Raw genomic sequence first — 24954 nt, 5'->3', positions numbered from 1 at the left:
TCCCATGTTCGCATCATCCTTGCTTGGGTCAGTTTGAAAATACGCGCCCAGGAGACGCGCTAATCCGAAGGTGGGATAAGTAAGACGGGTCGTCTCGGTACATGAAATCCAGCGTGGGCGCTAACTGAGGTACATCCAGAAGTCTATTATCAGAGATCGAATTTGATATAATTGGATACGAGAAAAGAGTTCAGCCTGTCTACCTCTGATCTGTTTCGAAGATCCACACACGATAGAAGGATAGACACCATCGAGAGCTTTTATAGTAAACGGCGCCTGCGGGAAGCCGCCGTGGGACGCTGCCCTTGCATCAGACAGGCCAAGCTTCCGAGCAAACCTGCAGTCTCTGGGGGAAGGAATACTGATGCTATTGGCGATGCATTCACTTTTCGGGAATTGAGCTCTATCTCCTCCTCGGGCACCCATTTATCACTTGAGGGTAGTAGTCCTGACACACTGGCGATATGTAGATGAATAGGTAGCGAACAGAAAATTACGAAGTATAACGTGAAACTACGTCAAACTCACCAAGGTGCTGTCCCAGCCAGCCCTGCATAATTTGAAGAGTTTACGAAGTTGTTGGAAGGCTGATTGTCATTTTACCCAACCTTCCCAACATGATTATTTGCGTCTCCCCAACTCAGAACCTTGTCAAGGGGGATCACGGGGAGATGGGAGGCGGTCGGTTTCTGCCAGTGTTTGCCAGCTGGCTGCAGAATTCCACAACGTCACCACTTCGCCACGGCTCTTTTTGTCACCCACCATCTCGTTCTATATCTAATTGTCATCGAAGCTCCCCAGAAACAGAAGGAGAAGAAATAACTGAAGAAGAGCGGCGAAGAAACCCCACAATAGGAGAACCCCAGAAGCGCAAATACCACGAAAAGAACCCATCTCCTCCAAATTCAAGGAAGAGTCCAAAAAAGATGGACCGCAGACGCGCAACGGCCCGTCCGCGAAGAGCAGGCGAAGCCTTCGCCCGCACCCACCACCTCGACAACGACTCCACCACCCCATCCTCCGCCCCCAAAAAGGTCAAATTTGACGTGCGCAACCCCTCTGCCCTCGCGCCCACCGAGCGAGACGAAGAAGACACATTCCTCGACGCCGACGTCATCGGCAAGTCTTCAGGCTCCACGACGAAGCGCGGCGCCGTGAACATTGACGGGTTCGAGAGCGATTCCGACGACGTGGATGAGTTTGATGCGCGGGCGCAGCAGAGGCGGAAGGGGAATGTGGATATTAATGAGGCTTTTGCCACGTATGATCCTAATGATGATGGGACTGTGAGGAGTGCGAAGAAAGGTGGTGGTGATGAGGACGAGGACGACGTGAACATGTTTGCGGAGAGTGATGAGGAGGAGGAGGCAAAGAAGGAAAAGGGCGGCGATGAGGAGGACTCGGAGTTCTACGCAAGCGGGAAGAAGAAGAAGGGCGTACGATTCCTCGACTCGAACCAAATACAAGGCCAAGATCTCCGGAGCACAAGCGGCGGCACAGTCCGCATAGACACCTCCGACTCGGAAGAAGAAGAGGAGGAGGAAGAGGAAGATGTCGTGGAAGAAGACGAAGAAGCGTGGAAAGAGGACGTCATAGATGAGGAGGTCGGCGCCGGCGGTCGCAAGAAGCGAGCGCCCAAAATCGAAGCCTTCAACCTGAAAGAAGAACTCGAAGAGGGCCGCTTCGACGAGAATCAGAACTACGTGCGGAACGCCGTGGATCCGGATGCTGTGCATGATCGCTGGCTTGAGGGCGTCAGTAAGAAGCAGATGAAGAAGGCGGCTGTTGCGCATGAGAGGCGGGAAGCTGAGGCCGAAAGGCAACGGAGGGAAGAGGATAGCCTTTTGACGTCTGACCTCCTCGCCACGCTCATAAGAAACTTAGAACGCGGTGAAACTGCGCTCGAAGCCCTCGCGCGTCTCGGTAAGCGCCAGAAGAAGGAGAAGAAAGTACCCAAGTGGAAACTCAAGAAGCAAGGAGCCATGGATACCGACGCGGATCAAGCTCCCGAAGACCCGGAGCAGGCGCGTATAAGCGCTGCCATTGCTGCCATTACAGACGCCGCTGATAAGCTCCTCGGTCGCGACCGCGCCGACATCTATGACACGGAGAGGGAGCTTTTAGTCCGTGAATATAAACGGGAAACGGGTCAAGACTGGGTCGAGCCCCGTGTCGAAGAGACGTCCGCCGAGCAGAATGGTGGGCCTGCGGTGGCCAAGATGTGGGAGTATAGATGGGTCGATGGCCGCGGGGATGGATCGCGTCAGGGGCCGTTTGATGGGCCGACTATGAAGGCCTGGCAGGATGCTGGGTATTTTGGGGAGGGCGTGGAGTTTAGGCCCGCGGGTGAGGAAGGGGGATGGAGCAGAGTAGCCAACTTCATATAACACCCAGGGGTTTACAATCACGGTTTATGAGGTCGAGAACAGATGGCCCATTCATGTAAAAGATTCACATGGAAGGAAGGAAAAAAACTACTCGCGTACTGCCGAGAATATTTAATGCCTAAAAGTCATTGTCCATTTTTTTTGGTAGAATTACACAAACGCTTCTATCCATGGCCAGGTCCGTAATTTTAGAAAACTTGATCCTACAACGCCTCCAGAGAGAGAAAGAAACACGGCCCAAAAGGTATCACAGAACCCTACAGAAAAGCAACCTCTTAGCTCAGATCCATCTTCTCGGCGCCCGTCGCGCCGTTAGCTAACCCGGCAGAAAAGTCAACGGCGCCGTCGTCTCCGATGAGTCGCTTCTCCGACTTGGCGACGAATTCGACGCTGCGCGCCGAGTCGTAGAAGAGCTCGAAGCTCCGCCGTACGTCGTTGACCTGGACCTGCTTAGACTTGCGCTTGTTGCTGATAAGTTGCGAGGTCATGATAAGGTTAATGGCGTAGCGGAGGCCCGTTTCCTGGCCCATCTTGGCCAGGAGGGCGAGGGCGTCCGGGGAGAGGTCGACCTCTTCCTCCTGGGCGCGGATGGCGATGATTTGCTTGATCTCGTCGCCAGAGTAAGGGTGGGTTTGGATGATTTGGGTCCTGTCGAGGAAGTCGAGGGGAAGGCCGTGGGGACTCTTGTAGTCGGTTCCTCGGATGCGCGAAGACCCTCTGTTGGTCGCCATGATGACGACAGGCGCGAGGTCATCCTCGAGAGCCCTGTTTATGTAGGAGAAGCACTCGATGTCGAGCATGTGAACCTCATCGATGAACAAAACGCCAGGCACAATCTCAGCCTTGCCTTCCTCCTTCCATTCACCAACCTTGGTGTTGATCTGATCTCGGATCTCACTGCGAATCTCGCCAGTATCACCGGAGAAGAGAGCAAGGTATCCCTGGGTACGAGAGTTGATAACATCAATCTCGTGCAGCGTAACGGTGTGAACTACCTCCTTGCGCCTCTGAAGCTCACCGTCAGGGCATTGCATAAACTTGGTATCGGCTCCCATGGCGTCATACTCTCGCGAACGAGCATACGACCTGCCGAGCTTGACAATCCTACCCGACGCCTTCTCGATGGAGATGATGTCACCGGCAACGACTCGCTCCTTGGTCATCGCATCAATCATCTTGGTGCCCATATCATAGACAGCCTCCATGTCGGTAGTCTTGATCGTGAGCTTGCCCTGCTTGGCACCGCCCGTGACGGATCGGTCGATTTGAATCTCGACGACCTCACCCTCCATGATTTCCGTCTCTTCCTTGATTCGGACACCAATCGACTTGCGGAAGGCTTGTGTAAGGGCTTCGGTCTTGGACATTTCGAGCGAGAAGATTTCGGAGGAGGCAAGGCTGGTGAACGGGACATCGGAGCCGAGGGCTTGGGCCAGACCCATGGCAAGGGCAGTCTTTCCTGTGCTGTACTTCCAGTGTTAGCACCGGATTTACTTGACCGCAGATGTGCGCGTCACCCCACCCTTTGCAAGCTAGGTACTACAGACGGCTTTGTGTAGCCCGAAAAGAGAAGGAATAAAAAAAAACATACCTGGGAGGGCCGGCCAGAAGCACAGCGCGACCAGCAATAGATCCCTGTTTCACCATCTGAAGAACAACAGCCATTGACCTCCTCGCCTTCTCCTGACCGACGAGCCCCTGCGACGCCGCTCTCGGCTCGAGAGTAGCGGCATCAACGCCGAGGCCGCGAATATGAGAATGCGCCGACACGAGCTGCTCTAGACCTCTCAGGTCCTTGCTATCGGAAACGGTCATTACTTGCTGTTGGTGCGAGCAAAAAGCGATAAGAGATTAGCTGCGGAACACACTGACGGGATCTGGAACTATTGGCTTTTACTTACTGCAGCCATGTTTGGAAGGTATCGGAGTTGTGCAGGTTTGGAAAAGGGGTTGATTTTCCTTGGAACTCCCAAGATTGATGGTATCTGAAATGCTTACTGAGCCTTGCAGAACCACGATGTCTGCGAAGTTGCTAAACTATGCTTCCACGGAAAATTAGTGTGGCTGACAGCACCCTGAAACTCGTGGCGTTTGTGTGGCACGTTCAAGGCGCGCTGATTGGTCGGGGAATCTCAGTTTATTCTCAGTTTATTCTCGGATTATTCTCACTGTGTGTCGCTTGCGTCGCTGTTCGAGCTTCCCTTTTGGGAAGGTTGAGGTCGCCACACAGTGTTAGCGAAGTCCGTGTGATGCGAGAAGAAGCAATGACTTACAGCTCGCGATGGCTCTTTTCTAACACACGTTATTGAAAGGCTTCATGCAAGCCCCCATTTTTACGATATAAGCAATTTTCTTCGGATATTGGTTTTACGATGTCATTGCTTGCCGCTCCAACCGTCCTCTACTTCGTAAAAACCAACATCAGGTCCTGTTGGGCGGGAACGCCGTCTCTCTCACCGGTTATCCACGTTGGATCTCGATCGAAACGCAGTGTGAAAAGGTCCAACCAACATCAAGTCACCGCGATGTCCAACCAACATGACCGGATAACCCCCATGTTTCGCTCTCAATTCGCAAAAGCCCTCCATCGCTCTCCCTGCCTGGCATTGCGCAATGCGCCTCAGCTGAATTTCGCACATGTGGGTAAGAATCGCGCCGATAATTCCCGAGAAATGCCCCGAGACCATTTGGGATGTCGTTTGCAGAGAGTCTGTTGATTTCTTCGAAAGGAAGTTGGTTCGGTCTGGAAGTCCCGTTGAGCATCGATCTGAGGAAAGAAGCTGAAAATCTCCTACCTCCTCGAAATTGACTAACTACTAGCGGTATCAGTATCATGTCTTGCGCGGGGAGGCCGTCACTAGCAGCACTCCAGTGGAGAGTCTAATTAGTACGCGAAGTAGGGATGGACATGATCAATGGGAGCTAGGCTCGTCACGGTGCCCCCCCCTTCCCGCCATTCAGGTCAGTGCCCAGGGCGTCGGCACGCCAGGCCCCCAACATCAAGCCAACACTAGTTGGTGACTGCCATCATTATTCCACGGCATGAACTGCATTGATCTACCATTGCTACAGTTGGTTGGTTGGTGCTTCAGAGCGTTCAATGTTACAGCGCGCTCCCTAGTGTCATAACTTTACCAGGACCCCGGGTTCTGTGTGCCTGGCACTACATTGCCCTGTGTTGACCGCAGACTACCTGGCGCTAACCCTTCTCATTGGAAGATTATTTTGAAATCACACTACTGTCGTGCTCGTCCATCACACTTCTCCCTCGCCCTGCTTTGAAACCTTGAGGGTCATCACACCCTCCATATTAGCTTCTTCGTACTCTACGGCATCAACAGCTCTTTCAATATCATACTCTCTGTGCTCTCGGTGTAGTTGTACTTTTTCATCGTTATCTCCCTTCCGCCTTGCCTTATCTCGTTTATTTGCGTAGTGTCGTAGGCGCCTCCTTGTGATCAACTTATTGAGTTCCGCTTCAGGAAGCGATCATGGCTTCGGGGCTTCAGGGCAGGGATGATCTTGACCAGAGACATACCGCCCCGCACTGTTCCATCTCAAGAAGTATTACAAGTATTACTCCAGAGCTGGGATGTTACTCTCACTGAGGAACGAAAGCGGGGAAGCCGGCGTCTTGCGATGAGGTATTCCCCCCATTTCAGCCAAAACATCCGTTGTGGCTGCCAATCCCCCATCCCCTCGCGGTAAGAAGCATCACCAACGAGCTGATGCTCTGCGCGTAAAGTGTTGGTCATGATTCAAGCGGCCGTCATGGCGGACACTCCCGTCGTTGGCGTTGGTCCGTTGGACCCCAAGGTGGGATTCATGCTGTTGGTTGGGAGCGGCTCATCTTGCCCCCATCCTCCTTCGTATTCACAAGTTACTCAATGTCACTCTGTTGGTCTGTTGGGTGTTCAACTTGAGCTGGAGGTGTGCCCATGATTCCCATGAAAATGATTGAGATCAGAGGAGCAATGGCCTTGGATCAGTGTTACACGGCATGGGGCTGCAAATGTTATTGGATATTGATGTAATACATGATCGATTCAATCCCCTGCGTCGTCGATAGACACAGACCACACGCCGTATTCATACTTCGTACTCTATGGACGATGGTGTTATCGACCAATTGTTTTCCCGCCCTTGCAGCCTTGTCCGTCTAGTGAGGGGAGAAGTTGGGGGAAAGCTTGGAACCAACAATCTCTCTCGCCTGTCACCGACGATGATAAAAGACGCCGTTCTCCCCCCGTTCAAACTTTCATCGTCCTCCCCCTTCGACTAGATGATCAAGCAAGAACAAGACCCTCAAGCTTATCAGAGATTTCAATCTTTCCAATACGAACCACTGCAAGCAATATCATTGCCATGTCTTCTCAATGCAAGCACCACCAATGCCCTCACTCCATGTTGTCGATGATCATGGAGCTAAAGTCCCACGCCGCGGCTGCTTTCCAATCCATGCTCCGCCAGCCAGGGCCGCCGATCTGGTCCATTCATCCCGAGGCCATCGGCCACACCAGGCCCTACCTTGAAACCTTCCGCCATGCCATCCTTCCCATCTTCCCGGTAACCACCCCGCAAGTGATCGCGCGCATCGAAAAGCTCATTGACGAGGAAAGATACCTCGACCTTGCCGCCGGGACCACCTTCATCTACCAGGCCGCTGCATTCGGCGCGCTCCATCGGGCGTTGCAGAGTCCGGGTGATCCATGTCCCGCTCACTTGTCTAAGGTTGCCCAATTCCGTCTCTGGGCCAGCCAAAGCGAGGGCATGGAGAACCAGAAACAATACGACTATACCGGCACCGGGCTGCGGAACTTTGACCATATCATGCTCTTCGCTTACTGGGATGTTTTGGTTGGCAGCCGGGACGAGATGAATTACAGACGCAATACATTGGAGGAGATCATCATGAACTTGAAGGATACCAGGGGTGAAGATGCAATCCCGTTCGTCCTTTGCGGAGAATTAATAAGGTATGCGTTCCAGGTTCCCTGCCATATGCATGTCATAGCATGTCGCTAATGTGAATGCGCACACGAAAGAGCACTTGGGTCGAAGAACATGCGGCAGTATGGGAGGATGATCAACAAGGTATCGATACCAAGACAGAAGTATCAGGCCTACAGAACTCAACCAGACATCGCCGCAAGCTTGGTCAACCGGTTAAGCATCCTCAACTTCCAAGGCAACCTCTCCACCGACGCAGATAAGACAGGGCACTTCGACTTCCTCACGCTCAACCATGTGCAGCAGGCCCTTCCTCGATTGCGGATGCCTTATCACTGCAACCCCGAGTCTCTCTTCATTGTCGAGAGGAAATATGCGACCCTATCGAGGTTTATCACATCACTCGGCAATGTCTCCACGTCTTTCTACATCACTGAAGGCACCGAGGTGTCACCAGAAGCTCAAGCTGCCCTGTGCATAGCTCTCCAAACTTCCTTCTACGAAGCCATCGCCAAGTCTCTCGCTGTGACATTCGGGTTCAAGACGTATCCTTCGGAGTTGGAATATGAGGTGCTTTGCATGCTGGCCGAGAGATGCCAGGCCAGTACCGGATTCTATCGGTTGTCTTCAATCAACGGGTAGGATACTCACTTCCGAGTGCCGATGTAGCATGGACTTATACTAATCCTCTTTCTAGGGAGATTTACGCTATTGCCCGTCTACATGAGCTTTATAAGCGGGATCCGAGCCGTGTGAACTTACAGAATGTGTCTCGTTTGCAGCAGCGATTCTTTGACTTCCTAAAACGAATAACCCCAAGGAATACCAGCCGTCCTCCGAAAGTGCGGTCCCATGAGCCACCGCATGAAATCTCAGATCCCGAGGATGAGCACAGGCCCAGCAAGCGCCGCAAGGTCTTTGCACAGGCTCGGAGATGATGAATCAATCGAGGTATTATATGGAATGTTGATCATGGGGAAAGCTACTGGTAGTAAGTAGACGACACTCTTTTTGTGACGGTTCTTTATGGCTCATAAACTCGCTGTAGGAATGACCCGCAGAGGAAAGTAATCGAGATATAGACCGTTAGACCGCAAGGAAACCAATCGAGGTATAGACTGTTGGACCGCAAGGAAAGTGAATGGAAGACAAGACTGTTTTTGTTGCAAATCTTTACTGCTCGGATGCTCGTTCGGAGTTACTTGTATTTTATACACACCCAGATTGACAACCAGATTGAAACAAAGATTGACCTGATTAAATACATTGATGTTTCTTCACCGAGACTACCTTGCTCTCGTGAACACCCCTTCGCTATGTAAACTGAAGTAGTATTCTCACTATTTTGACAAGGCAGCCCCGAGGCCTTTCGTTTTGAGAAACTTGGAGCAGGAACGAACCTGGGACTGCCGGTTGAGCAGTCTTGATAGCGCGGCATTGTGCAAGAAGCGTCCTCAAGTCAGTAGAATCACTCACGCCCTTCTCTCTTGGTGCAGGCTCCCTCTTATTCGCTTCTTCCACTGGTATTGGAACTTCTGAAGTACTCCGAGGTAGCCCGGAGTGGTCAAGTCGCAGTTCTCTGGCATGTTGTCTTCATAATCTCCGGTTAGATTAATGATATGCTCCATTCTAGCGAGAGTGACTTTATGTGTAATAAGATTGAGCAAAAGAGGCTGTAAATTCGCGGGAAGGATCTTGGGGATCTCATGAAGCTTGCCAGCTCCGTGCGCCAGCTCCGTAAGTTCCATCAACACGCCGGATATACGTTCGTCCAGAGGCTTGCATAAAGCTCCTCTTCTCCTAACCAATCTACGCCATCACTTTCGAGATGATAAGCTGCCTCGCGTCCTGGGGCACAGAAGGGAGCGCTTCCTACGCCACCTGCAGCCTTGCAGGATTTTCTCAACAGAAAAGGTCCGGGTCTCTTCACAGTTATTTTGAAATTGGTTCATTTTAAAAGGACGCAGGGCAAACACTTTCGTAAAACTCCCCCGGCCCGATGTTTGTCTCGGGCAAGCCGAAACATTGAAGCAGCAAGATGTCAGTTCGGGGTCGATATGCGAGAAAGTAGTGTACGAAGTACAAAGTACCGAGGGTACTTCTTACTGTACCTTCGGCTTAGTCATGCCATAGTGAATTCCAAGCCACATCTTGGTCAAGATCAATTTAGCACTGGCGCAACTGTGGTACAGAGGTACGTACCCTAGCAAGAAGTGCTGTCCGAGAATCCAGGTACCCACCGACCCCACGTCACCATTGCCAAAGCCAGCAGTTTCCAGTTCTGTCGTTTCCATTCGACATCTCAAGTTGCCAGCTCGCTCACGTCTGATCCCTTTGTGCAACGAAGTTTAGGCACCTGCCCTTCCCCAAGCCTCAAAGACGTACTCGACCAGAGACCCTCTTTGTTCCCGGCAGCCTTTCAAGGGCATAAGAAACAAGAACCTCGAACCTCGACTTACCTCCTTACTATCCTCCCAAACCGACCACAGCCCTCAACTCGATGGTATGTATCTGCCTCTCCAAGAGTAAGACAAAAAGGTTTTTCTAGCCCTATTCTAACACCTTTCTGGCAGTATCGACCCGGATTTGGCGCGGGGTTTGACCCCAATAACCCAGAACACCTCTTCCAGATGGCCCGAGCAGGTCGCCGCCCGACACAACGATTCGACGAATACTACAGATGCTATCCCATGGTGATGGCCCCCGGCCCCGAGAGGCCCGATCTCAACTACGGATCCAAGATCTTCCTCCCAGCTTCCGCGCTAGACAAAGTATCCAAGCTCCACGTGCAGTGGCCACTTCTCCTCGAGCTTATAAACGGCGAGAAGGGCAAGCACTCGCATGCGGGCGTATTGGAATTCGTGGCCGAAGAAGGACGGGCGTACCTGCCGCACTGGATGATGGAGACTCTGGGCCTAGACGTCGGAGATATGATCCAGGTGAAGACGACGTCGTTGGAGCTTGCGAGGCTGGTCAAGCTGCAGCCGCAGTCGGTCAACTTTCTCGAGATCACGGACCCCAAGGCGGTTCTGGAAAAGGCGTTTAGGAACTTCGCTACCCTGACAAAGGGGGACGTGTTCAACTTTGAGTATAACGATGAGATTTACTATGTGGCGGTGCTGGATGTCAAGCCAGAGACGCCCAAGATGGGTGTAAGTATGATCGAAACTGATGTTTCAGTCGACTTTGCACCTCCGGTCGGCTACGTCGAACCCGAGAGGCAACCCAAGGGAAGCGGAACCAGCACGCCCGCGAGCGGTCGAGGCGGCGTGCCTGCCGGTGGCGTTCTCCATCACCAGGGCACTATGGCGCAAGCTATCGGTTATCAGGCCATCGCGCCGTCGACTCTCTCCACGATGCCGAGCAACTTTGCTGGAGAGGGCCAAAGGCTGGTTATTAAGAAGAGCAGCAAGACATCGACGCCGAAGCCTTCGACTCCCGATAGCGCGGCGGCTGCGGCGCTTGCCGTGCCGCCGATTAGGCGGAACGCGAATGGGCCGATGCCGCTCAGGTTGCCGGCGAATAAGCTCTTCTTTGGCTATGAGATTAAGCCGTTCAAGACGCTGGAGGAGAAGGAGGAGGAGCAGAAGGCGGAGGATAATAAGCCCAAGTTTGCGGGTCAGGGACAGAGTCTCCGCGGCGCATCGGGGAAGCCGAAGGGAGGGAATGGTGATGGTGATAAGGGGAGCAAGCCTTCGGGTTCAAACCGAAAGCCTAGGTGAAGGCGGAAGATGGTTGCTTTGGGATTTTTTAACTTTTTCACACAGATGCGTATTTTCTTTTGGAGTTTTAAGGCAGGGAGGGAATGGCATGGTATAATGGTAGTCAGGGAGCAAACAAGATGGGTCGATGAGGTTGCATCCGTTCTACAAGTAGATTTAAATCGGGAGGTCAACTCATTATTTACGCTGCCATTCTCTGTTCAATGTTCAATGTTCAATTTTAACAAACCCTAATGTGTATGTTTCGTTTACATGACTCGTGATGGCTCTCATCTCGGTGTGCATCCGTTATCCAGCACCCGACATCATCTCCTCCTTTGAATAGGAAGAAATCCCTCTTACTGCCCCGACCGAGGTCAAACCTCGTTCTGTCATTCTATCGTCCCATGCCTCCGTGCGAAAGATATTCCTACTTCATACAAGTAGACTTTCTGTGATGCGGAGGCAGCTGACGCCCTCAAGGACATAAGTGTGCAGTACCAACAGAGCTGGGCTTCCAACAGATGTGTTGGGGTCCGATGGTGGCTGGATCATAAATTGATATTTGATTGATCATCACTAAACCCTTGATCAATTGATGTATCAATAAATGGATTCGTTATTCTTTGTCAAGTTCCGGTGGCGCTTAGGCGCAGCCCCCAACTGCGACGAAGGAGTGCATATCGATCTTATTCACCCGGTCAGTCCAGCAAGGCAAGGGATCCAACCAACGCATTCCCAGCTTGAAACTTCCAACGGGGAGAATTCAATGTTGGCCTGATTGATGAATGTTGGTTAATATTACGAAGCATGTAGTTGGAGATGGAGATTGATGCCCCTCACACTCACCCACTTGACGCTAATGCTCCGTGGCGGCGGCGGGACGGACCAGGGGTTTCTCCCCAGCTTCGACTGGACTGGGACTGCACCACGAAGTACGAAGTCGTGGGATTATCTCTTATCGTGCCTCCACACCAAAGTTCGAGAAACACCTGAAAACCAAATCACGAGTTAAGCAATTGCGTATTACGTACCAATTACTTCGTCCTTGTCCTTGTCCCTGAACCTAAAATGGAAGATGCAAGAATGAGGAGGGCGGCCAGAACAACCGCCAGCGCTCAAGCTACATTTGATCTCCGATCGCAGGGTACTTTGTAGTTTAGTTTTTTTTTGTGCTGCAAGGAAATGATCAATTGATATCTACAATTGATTGATAGAGTCTAAGATTGCTGGTGCGACGCCGAGGCTCCAGTTTTTTTTCCCTCCTCAGATCAAACGAATTTAGGAGTCGTCTAATTTAACCTCCGGCGGCGGCCTTGATGGATCAAGTTAATCAAGTTAATCTCGACGATACCCCCGAAGCTGGGCTATGCTGGATCCCCATTCGTCTGGAGGTCCAGGATTCAGTTGACACCAGACGCATCAGACGCACCACATTGACATCCACTCACCTCACGCACCACACCAGCGGCACACACCACCACATCACATCAAGCGATCTCCCGGTCATCGACGGCAGACGGCAGACGGCAGACACTGTCAAAAGAGTTACTTCGTAGCAGGTAGAAACAGGGGGCTTCGGCACCCTGAGACTGGGGCCTTGGCTTGGATATTGTTCAATGTTCCATCGTACTTCCATCGTACATTGTTTCCACTGTCTCCCCAATTATTATCTCCGCCACTGGTCACTGGTCACTGCCTGCTGGTTACTCGTCACTCGTCACTTTGTGCCTGCACCCTGCCTGCAGTCCAACGCTCTCAAGCGCTGAAGCATTGATCGGATTGATGCTCCATTGCATCGTCTCTTGCTTGTTGGAACTCTTCGCCCAACCGATCCCTGCCGTATCCTTTTTTTTTCATAGGACGAACAATGTGATGATCCCTCACCACACCTCAAGTCGTCCCCAACTCCAAACGTTAGCGTGATCCGACTCGCCTCCTCCTGCTGTACGAATTCTAAACTACTTCTCTGCACTGCACCAGACCAGGCCAAAGCCAAAGCCTGACTGAGCCTGTCATCTCCCCACTCGATCATTCCTAGCTCGGCGGACAGAGACCCATTTTTTTTTTCTGTCTTCTCATCAACATATCCACTTTCTTTGACTTGACTGTTTACCAACGGCAACTGGCCAGGCAGCTCCCGATATTGACCATCAAGATTCGAAGCTCGCGTAGCAAAGAAAAGAAGAAAAAGAGAAAAGAAAAATACACCTGGCTACCAAGTAGTACTCCGTAGAGCGAGATAAAAACCAACAGCCCCCAAATCCGTTGGTTGGTTGGCTGTTGCAGACATTGGACTGGGTTGGTTGGCGAAGGAAGCGAAAGAAGCGAGGTGGACGACATTTTAGCGGCTCGTCGAACAACGCACGCATCTCGCGCCTCGTTCTTTTTCCTTTTCCACCCCTCTCGTTACTCGTTACTCGTACTTTGACTTCTCTCGCTCAACCACTGCCACTGGCACCGGCACTAGGAGGGGAGCACCTTGCACCTGCAATTGCACTCTGCCCAACATCAACACCGAGAAATCGTAAACATCAATCCTCCGACCCGAATATCCACCAGACAAGATAGCACACTCGTTTTTTTTTTCCCTTTCTCTCTTTTTTTTTCGCTCCGTGCCTCCCATTCGTCTCCCGCCATCCCGCGCCTGCTTTGCCGCTTCGGCGATAATTCCCCCCACGATTTTTCCATCGTCCACCTGCGCAATAAGCTACCGCCGATCCCGTTCTTCGCGACTCGACTTCATCCCATCTCACCACCGAGCCACACTGCCTCACTAACCCTCCCCCCATCATCGACCTCATTCACTGGCGATCGAGATCGAATTCCACACGCCCCCTTCTCGCTCCTCATTTGCCCTTGCCCCTACCATCGTGGCCCGAGCTTAAGGTCGATCCGACGCTGGCTTGTGCCTGTGTTTCGTACGAACCTTGCCTTGCGAGACTGACCACCGAGTGCAACGAACCCGACGTGTCACGGTATGTCGCCATCCTCCTCCTCCTCGTGCTCCCAGCCTCGTCGCATGCCTCGATATATTGTTTAGAGAGGCCATTCTCGCCCGCGTACCGATGCTGACGTCGTTGGCAATTGATAGCTTTAGACCTTTCCCATTCCCTCCGTACGAGACAATCGCGCCGAAAACCCACCTCCCCTTCACCGCCATCGTCCCCTTTTGAACCGAGTCGAAACAAACCCACAATCAACGAGCGCAAAACGGGGAGGGAGTAATCTTTGTGTGAGTGTGTTAGCACGCGGGTGCTTGCCAACTCGTTTGGTGATTAAAAGCGTAATTGTTTGGCCCCGGAGGGAGCATTGTGCTCTGCTCCAGGCCACAAGTCGTACACACAACCTCCCTTGCCGCACCCATTTCAACCCCCTTACGGCCGACGAACCGACCTTCTTTCCTTCTCCCGGGATCCCTTCTTTCCTCAAGCGATTCTTCGTATTGTTTCCCTTTTCGCTAGGGTCCGCCGCAGAAAAGCCTCCCTGTCTGTGGTGGCACGATACAGAAAAATATAGAGAGAACAGCCCCGCTTCCCTCCCTTGACTCGGACACATTCCTCAGCCACGCCATCTGCTGAAATCTCAACCAGTCGGCAGTCGAGACATAATCACAATCTGTGTCACAGGCATGCAAAAACAACACAAAAATGGAAGCTGCGGCGAAACAGGTCCGACTCCTCACCCAGCGCGTCTTGCCCGAGCATCCACACCATCTCTCCTACGATCCTAGGCGCCGCTATCCAGCCGTCCCCGATGGTAAGGGCTTCGAGGAACAGATTCACCGCGGTCTCCAGTACATGACTTTCGTTTCCGACGGCGATCGCGGAGTCCTATTGACGCGGCCATATTATGACATGCGCGAAGAACCCCCCGCCCCCAAGGCGCACCCCGGTGCTGCCGCCGCCGCCTCCGCCGCTAGTACTCCGTCGCGAACGGACAAGAAACCCTCTACGAAGATGTCGCTCAGCGATTACAAGAACAAAGTGAAACAACAATCTCAATCGCCGTTAACCCCCAACACTGTGCCAAAGAGGACGCCTGCCGAGACGCCGGGCCGACCTTTGGCCCCTCCCGATCGAAGACCCGATAGACCACCACCATCAGACCCGAGGAGACGCGACGGTCCACCAGCGTCCAAGGAGCCACCAAAATCATCGCTCCTTAGCAGCGCGAGGTAAGTTAAATTACATTGTCCTTGGAAGATACGAAACTTGCTTCTGGAGTGGTCGGAAATAAACTTCCATCATTGGCCCCGTGCGGTCTTGCCAGATTAGAATTTAAACTAATTTTCGAACTCATCCAGGCCTAGCTCATTACCCCCCAAGCCACCGCCGTCAGTACACCCGCCGACCATTTCCCCTAAGGCAAGGAAACGAATATCGGACGAAGACGACGCCCGGCCATCGAAGCGGAGCAAACTCGACTACAATAACAACAATTCACATGACAGGTCGCGTCCCCCGCCGCCGCCGCCTCCGAGGGAAATACCACCGAGAGATAGGGAACCGCCGCGTCCTACCAGAGATAGAGATGATCAACTGAGACGGAAAGATATGCCATCTACATCCTCGTCGAGTCAGAAGACGAGCCGTCGAAGCCCACCCCCGCCGCCGCGCCCCGATGGCAAATCGTCGACGACGGCAACAAGCTCTTCATCGAATGTTAATGGGCGGGGAATACTTAAGCCCTCCTCCAAGAACCACGCCCAAGGCAGCTCGCCAAACGCGCGGTCACGGGGAACCGGGTCATCGTCCATCAATGGCATTCGACCCCCATCCAGCGGTTCCAAGACGGTCGCTTCAACCAAGTCTAGCTCATCTACTACGTCCGCGACGACGAAATCGGCTGTTCCTCCTTTATTATCTCCTCTACACATTTCCTTTAACGATCCTGACCCGCCGGCCCCACCGCCGAAGAGGGTCGAGAAGCCTGAGAAGTCCAGTCGACGCGATGAATCCAGTCGACGAGACGAACCTAGCCGGCGAGACGAAAATCGACGGGAAGAAAGTCGTCGAGATGAATATAGTCGGCGAGAAGAAAGTCGACGCGAAGAATACAATCGACGGGAGGATAATTCAGATCCCCGCCGCAAGGATGCGACATCCAAGAGCAAGTCGTCGAGCCGATCTGCGCTACCCCCACCCCCTCCGCCGCCGAAGAAGAAGTCGACGTTTGTATTACCACCCCTACTATCGCCGACGTTGCCGCCCCTTATCGAAGCCGAGCTAAAGCGCCGTAAGAGGCCGCCAACGAAGGATTTGAATGTGAAATCTCCTGAAATTACAACAAAGACTCTAAAGAAGAGTAGCACGGCGAGCAAGACCGCCCTAGACGAGGGAAAGAGAAAGCGAGAGCGGTTGATAGTGACACTCAAGATCCCCAGACGGCTGATTAAGAGAGTCCAGCGCCTCACCGCGCTACCTAGCAAGAGCGATCGCTCGGGTAGTATGGATCCGCCGGCGCAGTCGCAAGCAGGTTCCTCGAAGAAGCGACCGCTGCCCTCTAGCAACTCGACAGAAGCGCAACGAAACACTCCATCGCCGTCTGCGCCGAAGCGAGTCAAGAAATTGGAAAACACCTCTTCCTCCTCCGCCTCGACCTCCGCGAAGCCAGCGCCGCCGCCATCGACCCCATCGAGATCGTCCGCAGGCGCGTCACACGTCGACACACCGGGAGAGGCAGGCAGCGCGGGCCCGTCCTCATCGCAAGGAGGGCCCTCCCAGGTATCGGCCCTGTCGACGGCCGCGGCGACCAAATACCGGCTCATATCGGAGCGCTACGGCGGCATCGGCAAGAAGCTGAAGCGAGCGCGTGACGGCATCTTCAGGAACCTCGGCGTCAACAGCGCAGCGGCGCACCAGATCCCCGAACCCGACCAAAAGCTCGCCATCGTCACGGGAATCGAAGCGATCCTCGCCTTCATGATCGGCTTCAAGGCGCTCTTCGACATGCGGCGCGGCGAGCACAAAACGCCCGACCCCATGCCCTGGCGCAGTTTATTACCCATGGTAGGCGAGCTGCAGTGGCACGCGCGCGCCTACAGCTTCCCGCACACGCTCCTCTGGATGCTGCAGGACATCATCATGCAGGAGATCCTAGCGTGCTACTACCTCTCGGACCTGAAGAACCCGACCAACGCGCAGGAGCTCAAGCGCATGGGCAACCTTCAGGCTAATAACAAGAAGCAGTTGCCCGGGCTGTATAGGCTCGTCGAGGAGGCCGGCGAGGAGGGGAAGTTGCCTGTGCTGAACCCGGGTGCGTCGTTTGAGGTTGTTGTGGCGAGGTCGTTGGAGTCTGTGAAGAGGTGGGCGAGGAGTGAGGATGTTAATTGGAGGGCGACGTTGGTTCCTCAGGATGTCTTGGCTGGGAACTGAGAGACGAAGAAAAGAAGTGTCGTCTTTGCTGTCGAAGAGCAGAATGAGGATGGTGATAAAGCTATTAAAGCTCTCGGTGAGAAGGTGAAAGGCCGGATAGGCTAGCTGGTTGTGGTTCCAGTTTCCAGGCAAACATGTATCATGTACTCTACGATTCGGACAAAAAGGTTTTACGGATACCGGTTTTCTTTTTGCTCTGCTTGTACTTTTTCGTTCTCTGTTTCCTTTTATGTCCTTTCCTTTTCTTTTTTTCCCTCTTTTTTTTTGATGACACGAGAGAAGATCGGGCAGAAGCCGAGGGAGAGGAAGAGGGAGGGGGAGAAGAGGGGAAGGAAGAGGAGAATGGGAGCCAAGTTATCCTGGGAACGCGCTCGAGGAGAGGAAGGGAAGAAGGCAGAAAAGACCATGGTCCACTACGCTCTCTACCCCTCGAGGCCCCGTTCTTGCGCTTTTCCCTTCTGCTCCATCCTCGAGTCGTCTGTCCTGCGCTCTCAAGCTTTCTCTCCGGTCTTCTCTTTTTTTTTTTTTTTTTTTTTTTTTTTTTTCTTATACGCTCGAAACCTGTCCGTTTATCGTCTGGCTGCTGGTTAAAGGGTCCAAAGGGAGTTGGTCGGTAAAAACAAGAAACCAAAGGGATTGGTTTTGTTTCGTTGTTCTTTTTTTTACCGGAGATTTCTTCCCGGAAAAACAACTGAAGGAAAGGAATCTTGTGTGTTGTCGTCGTCGTTTTTTGATCTCTGTGTGCTTTTTTTTTGGTTCTCTCTCGGAAATGGAATGGTTAGGGAATGGGTCGATGATATCCTAATACCCGATTTTTCTTCTTTTTTGATCAGTTTCGTGTTCGGTTTCTTGTTTCCTTTTATTTCCTTGTTCGGCTCTCTTTGTCTTTTTATGTGTTGGAAGTTTGAGATGTATTGAGGCTAGACAGAGCTTCTGGACGGATGAGGCTGTTCCCTCCCCTTTTTATATGATGATAATATATCCCTGCTGCACTACACTACTTCGTACCCTCGATAGCGTCACCATGCGAACTTAATCAAAAGAAGAGGTTCTAAAGGCTCGGCTGTGGAGCTTCCAAGATAAGTGTGCATCAAAGACGTACGAAGTAGTGTACGAAGCATAGCTAGACTCGAAAACGGAAAAAGAGAAAAACCTCACCTACTCACAAAACGGACAAAATTACAACATCGTGAAACGGAAATAGGAGACGTCAACCAACACCTCGGCTCCTCCTAAGCGCCCCCCCTTCCACAATCCCGTGCATGCATTTGCCTTGAACTTTTTTTAAAAAAAAATAAGCGGAGCACGAAAAGCCAGATTCTTGCTCACACAAAGGAACGGGTAGAGACGGGACCTAACATCACCGCACGACATCGATATGTCTTCCATCCTCGGTTATAAGCTAACCTAAGCTAAAAACGAACCGCCGCCAAAAAAGGGACCCCTAGAAATGATGGAATGTATAGAATACGAGGTACAGAGTAGTGTTTAATGTTCATTACCCCATGCGGAGGAATATAGCAAAAAACATAACACAGAAGCCGACAAGAGAGAGAGGCAGTTTTGACTATACTAGTGTACTCAACGAAGTATGCGCGTTTCCAAAAAGAGCCCAAAGAGCAACAAGGTTCGGAGATACGTGGAGTACGAAGCAAAACAGATCGGGAGACCCGAAGGTGGTGGAGCGTAGGTGTTTTGTTAGCACGGCGGGTTCTGGCGATGTTCGGAAGGTGGGCGAGCCGAACGGGGACCGAGGGAGCACGCATCGGGCTCGCGGCGCTTGGGCTCGCAAAATGGACGGTTCACGATGGAGGCACGACGACGGATTGGGAGTCTGATACGAGCCAAGCCACTCTCTCATTTTCTTCTTTCTTCTTTTTGGAAACTTATTGCCCTTATTTTATTATTAGTTACAAAAGTATGTGTCATTCCGGATCCAGATTCACACATCGGTAAAAAGTAAAAGCGCTCAAGATTTTCCCGTCCGACTCCCGAATCTTGCTCCTGCAAAAGAATGGAAATAAGCTCCAGCTCCAGCTTTAGGCCGGTCAATTGGACCTCACAGTCCCGACCATGAGCTCCAACGGCTCCCTCCCGTTGGAGGACACGCGCCGGAAAAATTAATGAGGGCGGGAACAGGCGCTTCAAAGCTTTTCTGGTCCTCTTTCTCTCTGCGCTGTCTCTTTGAGTGATTTCTTAGCTATAACTGAGGAACGGCGGGCCGGCTGAGGCCGCAGTGGAAGAAAGGGTTCCGGGTCCAGGCGGGCCGGTGGTGAAATGGTACCTGCTTGTGCCACATCTTGCCTTGGCGGTTCCTGGGCTGTCGAGGACGTATCTCGGGCTCATCCGATGAATGGTGGACACTAGATGCTCACCTCGTTCCACAGCCCGGCGACGAGTCTAGTGGAGCATGTCCTAGGTTACAGGTAAATGAAATACGGTAGCATATACCCTCATTAGCATCCGGACCGTTAGAGAGAGAGATCAAATCCAAATCCAGGGTCCAAGTCTCTCGGGATGTAGATAAAGGGGGGTGGGATATAGTGAAGATCGATTCCACGTCCATTACCATTTCCATTGCCATTGCCATTGCCACACATTCACGATTTGCTTCGTATCTCAGACTTGGACCCTGCTCGGCTCCCGGAGCTAGGATCGGATTTCAGCTGAATCGGAGCAGCTCAAACAAACGCCATCTCGACGCAAAATCATAGGCACAATTGCGTTTTCCCCGTCCGGAATAGTGCGCAGGTAAGTAACTGCAACTAGTAATAGAATTGACTTGTAGCGGTGGAGCATCCCGCAAGAGGAAGACGGGGGCGACTTCATTCACTGATGATAAGACATTGATGAAGCATGAAGGACGTGTAATGGAAACATGGCCTGGCCGTGCTGCATGACAGGAAAGGAACAAACAAAGTTGAACCGCCGTGAGAGCTCAATTGATAAGCATTGATCAACAGCAACTCGCTGTTGACTGGATGAGCGATTTTGCGCTGTTCAAACCGCCCAGTCAACTTCTCTCTTCGCTCCCACCCTCACGGTCATCGTAACGGGGGCCAAATGCGTGATGCTCCGTCCGGTTAGTCCAGTCTACGAAGTAGTCTAGGTCAAGTCCAGCCCAGTGGCGGGTTTGAATCTGTCGGGGAAATTGGAATGAGGGGCAGTCCCAGTTTTTAGTTGAGGGGGAGGGGTTCTCGGCCCAGGGCTGGCGAATTTTGAAGCTGTCCCAACACGTCATACAGAAACCCCGCCATAGGAAAGGAGGTCTGAGGTAGCCAAAGCCAACAAGCCAAAACAGCAACCTGGCAACGTGGATGACATCAATGAGAGTAAATTGTAAGCCACAGTCCATCAATTGATGGATGTCAATATAATCCAAAAGGGCGCGCGCGACAAAAAGGCAAGGCAACATTTCATCTCCGAATGGCCCGAATCCCGGACCTACCGCGGTGATGCCAATGTTGATGCTGAGATGGAGGGGTAGTAGCAGGCAATAAAATTGTCGATGGTGTGGCTGGCAAGGCCAAGGAGTTGAGTAGTGAACCGCCCCGTCATATCATGCTATCCTCATTCTAGCTGCGCATTGTGCTACCCGAAGAAGAAACGACCCTGATGGAGGACGCAGACAGATTAGGAACGCTAGGAAGTCCTTTCCAAGGCATTCACGTCTCGCCTTTCGTACCAGCTACTCGTTCCGCGGCGGGAGGCGCTGTTGAAAGTACATGGGTTGTGAGTTCCCCACCCTCAGCAGATAACGGCCTTATTACCGTGGTCGCGACCGGTGCAAATCGTATGAGTGGCTATTGGGGCTCGTGTCGATTTCGTCTCGCTTTTCTCGGTGTCTGCCACCTCTGATTGTTTGCAAGGCGGTCAACCGTGCCATGTTCATGGATTCTCACGTCGTTTCCAGGTCGCGAAGGGCTGCGAGGGGTGTTGTCCCAGGAGATTCTCCGAGTCCTCCGTACTGCCTGGGGTCTGGGAAAATGAACACACAGAGTGTATCCCATCGATGATAGATTTCAATTGATAATTTTGATAGAATCGAGCGGGCATCTCGTGGCGGTGTCTCACTATTATTATCAACTAAATCGAGTCGAACCTTCTCGATCAGGCCTGGTTTCACTCTTGTACTTGCCTCGTGTGTACCGCCGACTGCCACACCTCCGTTTAATAACGTATACACGGACATTCACAGTATTTCATATCGTCAATGGCGCCACCCACCACGTCCACACTGCTACACCCCAGTTGTACGAAGTACATGATCCACACATCCACCTTCCCGCCCGTAAACTGTAACCGAGCCGGACTGGGCTCGATTGAACATAGCATTCGTAATAACATTGAGCTGGGCAACTGTGACCCAATCCCAGGCAAGACCATGGCCACTGGGTCCCGCCAGCGACTCCTTCTTATTCCTACTTCATCCAGCTCGACAGGATTTTTTCTTTCCTCTTCTCCTCTTTCTCTCCCTAAACTTCCCTTCCCATACCAAATCTGAGCATCATCTTTCCTTGTGAAAGCTTCGTTTCTTCTCCCCATCCACGAAGTAAGTAAGCTTCCTTCCCCATGATAGTTCAAGCTTCCATGTTCCTTTCCCTGAATCCGCCTGCATCATATGCCACGCTTTCAGATTTCACATGTCTGTCCGTGTGTTCGCGGTTGCTGTTTGCCCTTATCCTTCGTGGTCTCCCAACCATTTTTGAGGGTTGTGACCATGAGGGAAGGAGCTCTCCGCGGGCTCTGTGATGCTGTTTGACTCGTTGAGCCCGTCACCGCAGCTACCCCGCCTACATCGGAGCTTGGAAACAGCAAGAGGAGGGCAGGGAGGAAAAAAAATTCCTCTGTAACTTTCCTCGTTCCGCCCTGACATAATTCGCTCGAGCTCCTCATTTCTTCCCCTTCCCGCCCCAAGCTCATTTCTCGCCTCGCCCGCTCTTCTCCAATTCTCACAAACTCAAACTGACAAAAATATCGAAATCCTACAGATATACCTAGTTCTTCCCCTCATCATATAACACACCGCCACAATGGTTGTCAAGGTCGGCATCAACGGTTTCGGTCGTATCGGCCGCATTGTTTTCCGCAATGCTGTCGAGAACCCCGAGGTTGAGGTCGTTGCTGTCAACGATCCCTTCATCGAGACCAAGTACGCTGTAAGTGGAGAGCGAAGCTACCCCATTGATTTTCTTTCTGTTTTCTTTTCTCTTTATTGTTGGGATATATCCGAAATCGAGCTCTCCATCCCCTTTCCTTCCCATTGCAATTGCGATGATATCATGGAGGGGGTGGCGCGATGCTTGTTGGCAGGCGCGGTGTGAATGAGGATAGCCCCTCCTTTTGGATCTGCAGGCCCCACCAACGAAAACAGAAAAAAGCTCTGCCTCCTCTGCTACCCCGCCATCTAGCAACTTAAACGAAAAATTTCAGGAGCAATCGGGCCAGTTGCCCCGCCATCCATGGCACTTGGCAAGACCCTTGCTGCTTCGGAAGGAAGCACGAAACAAACTTCCCTGATTTGAGCAGCGTCACGCACATGCTTCCATCGTTGGTGCTTGGTCCGCAGAGCCATGTCCTCCCCTCATTGGTCTCTACGGACCCTGCAGATCATGATTGCATTTCATGGCTCAAGGGAAAAAAAAAAGTACGATTGAGGGGCAATTGCAGTCGGCATGAGGGGGTCAAAGCACTCGCAGCAGTTCAAGGAGCTTAAACGCTCTCATAATTTATGTCATGATCAAGAAGCTAACAATCATCTTTTTCGCCCCAATTATAGGAGTACATGCTCAAGTATGACAGCGTCCACGGCATCTTCAAGGGCGACATCAAGGTCGAGTCCGACGGTCTCGTCGTCAACGGCAAGAAGGTCAAGTTCTACTCTGAGCGCGACCCCGCCAACATCCCCTGGAGGGAGACTGGTGCTGAGTACATTGTCGAGTCCACTGGTGTCTTCACCACCACCGACAAGGCCAAGGCCCATCTCAATGGCGGCGCCAAGAAGGTCATCATCTCTGCCCCCTCTGCCGATGCCCCCATGTACGTGATGGGCGTCAACAACAAGACCTACGACGGCAAGGCCGACGTCATCTCCAACGCCTCTTGCACCACCAACTGCCTTGCTCCCCTCGCCAAGGTCCTCAACGACAAGTACACCATCATTGAGGGTCTCATGACCACCGTCCACTCCTACACCGCCACCCAGAAGACCGTCGACGGTCCCTCCGCCAAGGACTGGCGTGGTGGCCGTACCGCTGCCCAGAACATCATCCCCAGCAGCACTGGTGCCGCCAAGGCCGTCGGCAAGGTCATCCCCGAGCTCAACGGCAAGCTCACCGGCATGTCGATGCGTGTCCCTACCGCCAACGTCTCCGTTGTCGACTTGACTGTCCGCCTCGAGAAGGCCGCCACCTACGACGACATTAAGGCCACCATCAAGGCCGCCTCCGAGGGCGAGCTCAAGGGTAATTTTGACTTTAACCACCTCTCTCTGCCGTCAACCAAAATGAACCAACACTAACACAAATGGCAGGCATCCTCGGCTACACTGAGGACGACGTCGTCTCCACCGACCTCCTCGGCAACCCCAACTCCTCCATCTTCGATGCCAATGCCGGTATCTCCCTCAACCCCCACTTCGTCAAGGTTGTCAGCTGGTATGACAACGAGTGGGGTTACTCCCGCCGTGTCGTTGACCTCATCGCCTACATTGCCAAGGTTGATGCCGGCTCGGCCTAAGTGTTTCCTATCCTACAAAAGGAGGATGTCTGTCTCTCTTGCGATGCAGGTCTAAAACAGCCAGGCGGGTCTGGAGCAAGAGTGTTAATGAGAGAGGATAATGGGTTATGATTCTTAGAATAGGGTGTGTGTTGGGAAGTCAGCCGTCCTATATCCGAGAAGAAAAAAAAAAAAAAGTGAAAACTTGGTGTTACCGAAACCAAAACAAAATCACATCCAGTGCAAACAAGGAAGACAGTGGATGGGGAACCAAAGTTATTGCCGAGATAGGGCAAGCACTACTTGGCGCCCGGGCATTAGTGAACTTTTTTTTCTAGAAATTGACGCTTCTGTCCATAATAACAATCGATGTCCGTGATAATCCCATCTCTTAGCGTCCTTAACATGTCCCGATAACCCGTCTCTGAGCCGGACATGGATCATAGAACGCTGGATGAGGCTTGTACTCGGCCATTCTAGCAAGGTCATACGTAAGATCTCTTCTGTCACAGGCAGTCGATGCTGCTTCTTCATGTTCCCTCACTCGGAAATCAGGGGAGGTCTCTGTTCAATCTGCGTCGACGAGATTCTCAGCCTCTCCGCCATGCATCATTACACGATGTAATGGGAACGTAAGAGGATATGGGCAACATTTTGCCTGAGAGTCGCCAAGCATGTCGTCGTAGGATTATTATACACCCGAGGCACGTAAAGATGTCATAGTTTTCGATAGGGATGGATATAGCATATTTCATATCGATGCTTTCCAGGAAGACTACGGGAAGCAATACTCTTCTCCATGACGCAAAAGGGTCTTTCCAG

The 24954-nt window shown here is 52.2% G+C and overlaps 5 protein-coding genes and 1 pseudogene across 5 annotated transcripts; 5 read left to right on the top strand and 1 right to left on the bottom strand.

Annotated features, from left to right (window-relative positions):
• Window positions 1–926: 926 nt before the first annotated feature.
• SAPIO_CDS3934 lies at window positions 927–2387 on the top strand (annotated as a pseudogene; the record flags this gene model as incomplete).
• Window positions 2388–2662: 275 nt separating this feature from the next.
• On the bottom strand, window positions 2663–4297 carry SAPIO_CDS3933 (RuvB-like helicase 2; the record flags this gene model as incomplete). The annotated part of the gene is made up of 3 exons (XM_016786610.1): window positions 2663–3851; window positions 3979–4208; window positions 4289–4297. 3 exons carry the CDS (start codon window positions 4295–4297, stop codon window positions 2663–2665), a joined length of 1428 nt encoding a protein of 475 aa, XP_016643586.1.
• Window positions 4298–6806: 2509 nt separating this feature from the next.
• SAPIO_CDS3932 (uncharacterized protein) lies at window positions 6807–8275 on the top strand (the record flags this gene model as incomplete). Its single annotated transcript, XM_016786609.1, has 3 exons — window positions 6807–7363; window positions 7433–7975; window positions 8035–8275. The coding sequence occupies 3 exons, from the start codon at window positions 6807–6809 to the stop codon at window positions 8273–8275; spliced, it is 1341 nt and encodes a 446-aa protein (XP_016643585.1).
• Window positions 8276–9837: 1562 nt separating this feature from the next.
• Window positions 9838–11059, top strand: SAPIO_CDS3931 (Ubiquitin fusion degradation protein 1; the record flags this gene model as incomplete). Its single annotated transcript, XM_016786608.1, has 2 exons — window positions 9838–9840; window positions 9911–11059. The coding sequence occupies 2 exons, from the start codon at window positions 9838–9840 to the stop codon at window positions 11057–11059; spliced, it is 1152 nt and encodes a 383-aa protein (XP_016643584.1).
• A 3629-nt stretch (window positions 11060–14688) lies between these two features.
• Window positions 14689–17415, top strand: SAPIO_CDS3930 (uncharacterized protein; the record flags this gene model as incomplete). Its single annotated transcript, XM_016786607.1, has 2 exons — window positions 14689–15215; window positions 15345–17415. The coding sequence occupies 2 exons, from the start codon at window positions 14689–14691 to the stop codon at window positions 17413–17415; spliced, it is 2598 nt and encodes an 865-aa protein (XP_016643583.1).
• A 5033-nt stretch (window positions 17416–22448) lies between these two features.
• Window positions 22449–24153, top strand: SAPIO_CDS3929 (Glyceraldehyde-3-phosphate dehydrogenase (phosphorylating); the record flags this gene model as incomplete). Its single annotated transcript, XM_016786606.1, has 3 exons — window positions 22449–22574; window positions 23195–23879; window positions 23948–24153. 3 exons carry the CDS (start codon window positions 22449–22451, stop codon window positions 24151–24153), a joined length of 1017 nt encoding a protein of 338 aa, XP_016643582.1.
• Between the last annotated feature and the right edge of the window lie 801 nt (window positions 24154–24954).

This window comes from Scedosporium apiospermum, assembly GCF_000732125.1.
Source record: "Scedosporium apiospermum strain IHEM 14462 chromosome Unknown SEQ_SAPIO_0090, whole genome shotgun sequence".
Lineage (NCBI taxonomy): Eukaryota > Fungi > Ascomycota > Sordariomycetes > Microascales > Microascaceae > Scedosporium > Scedosporium apiospermum.
Note: the sequence above shows the minus strand (reverse complement) of the source record. Positions and strands in the feature narration are given on the sequence as shown.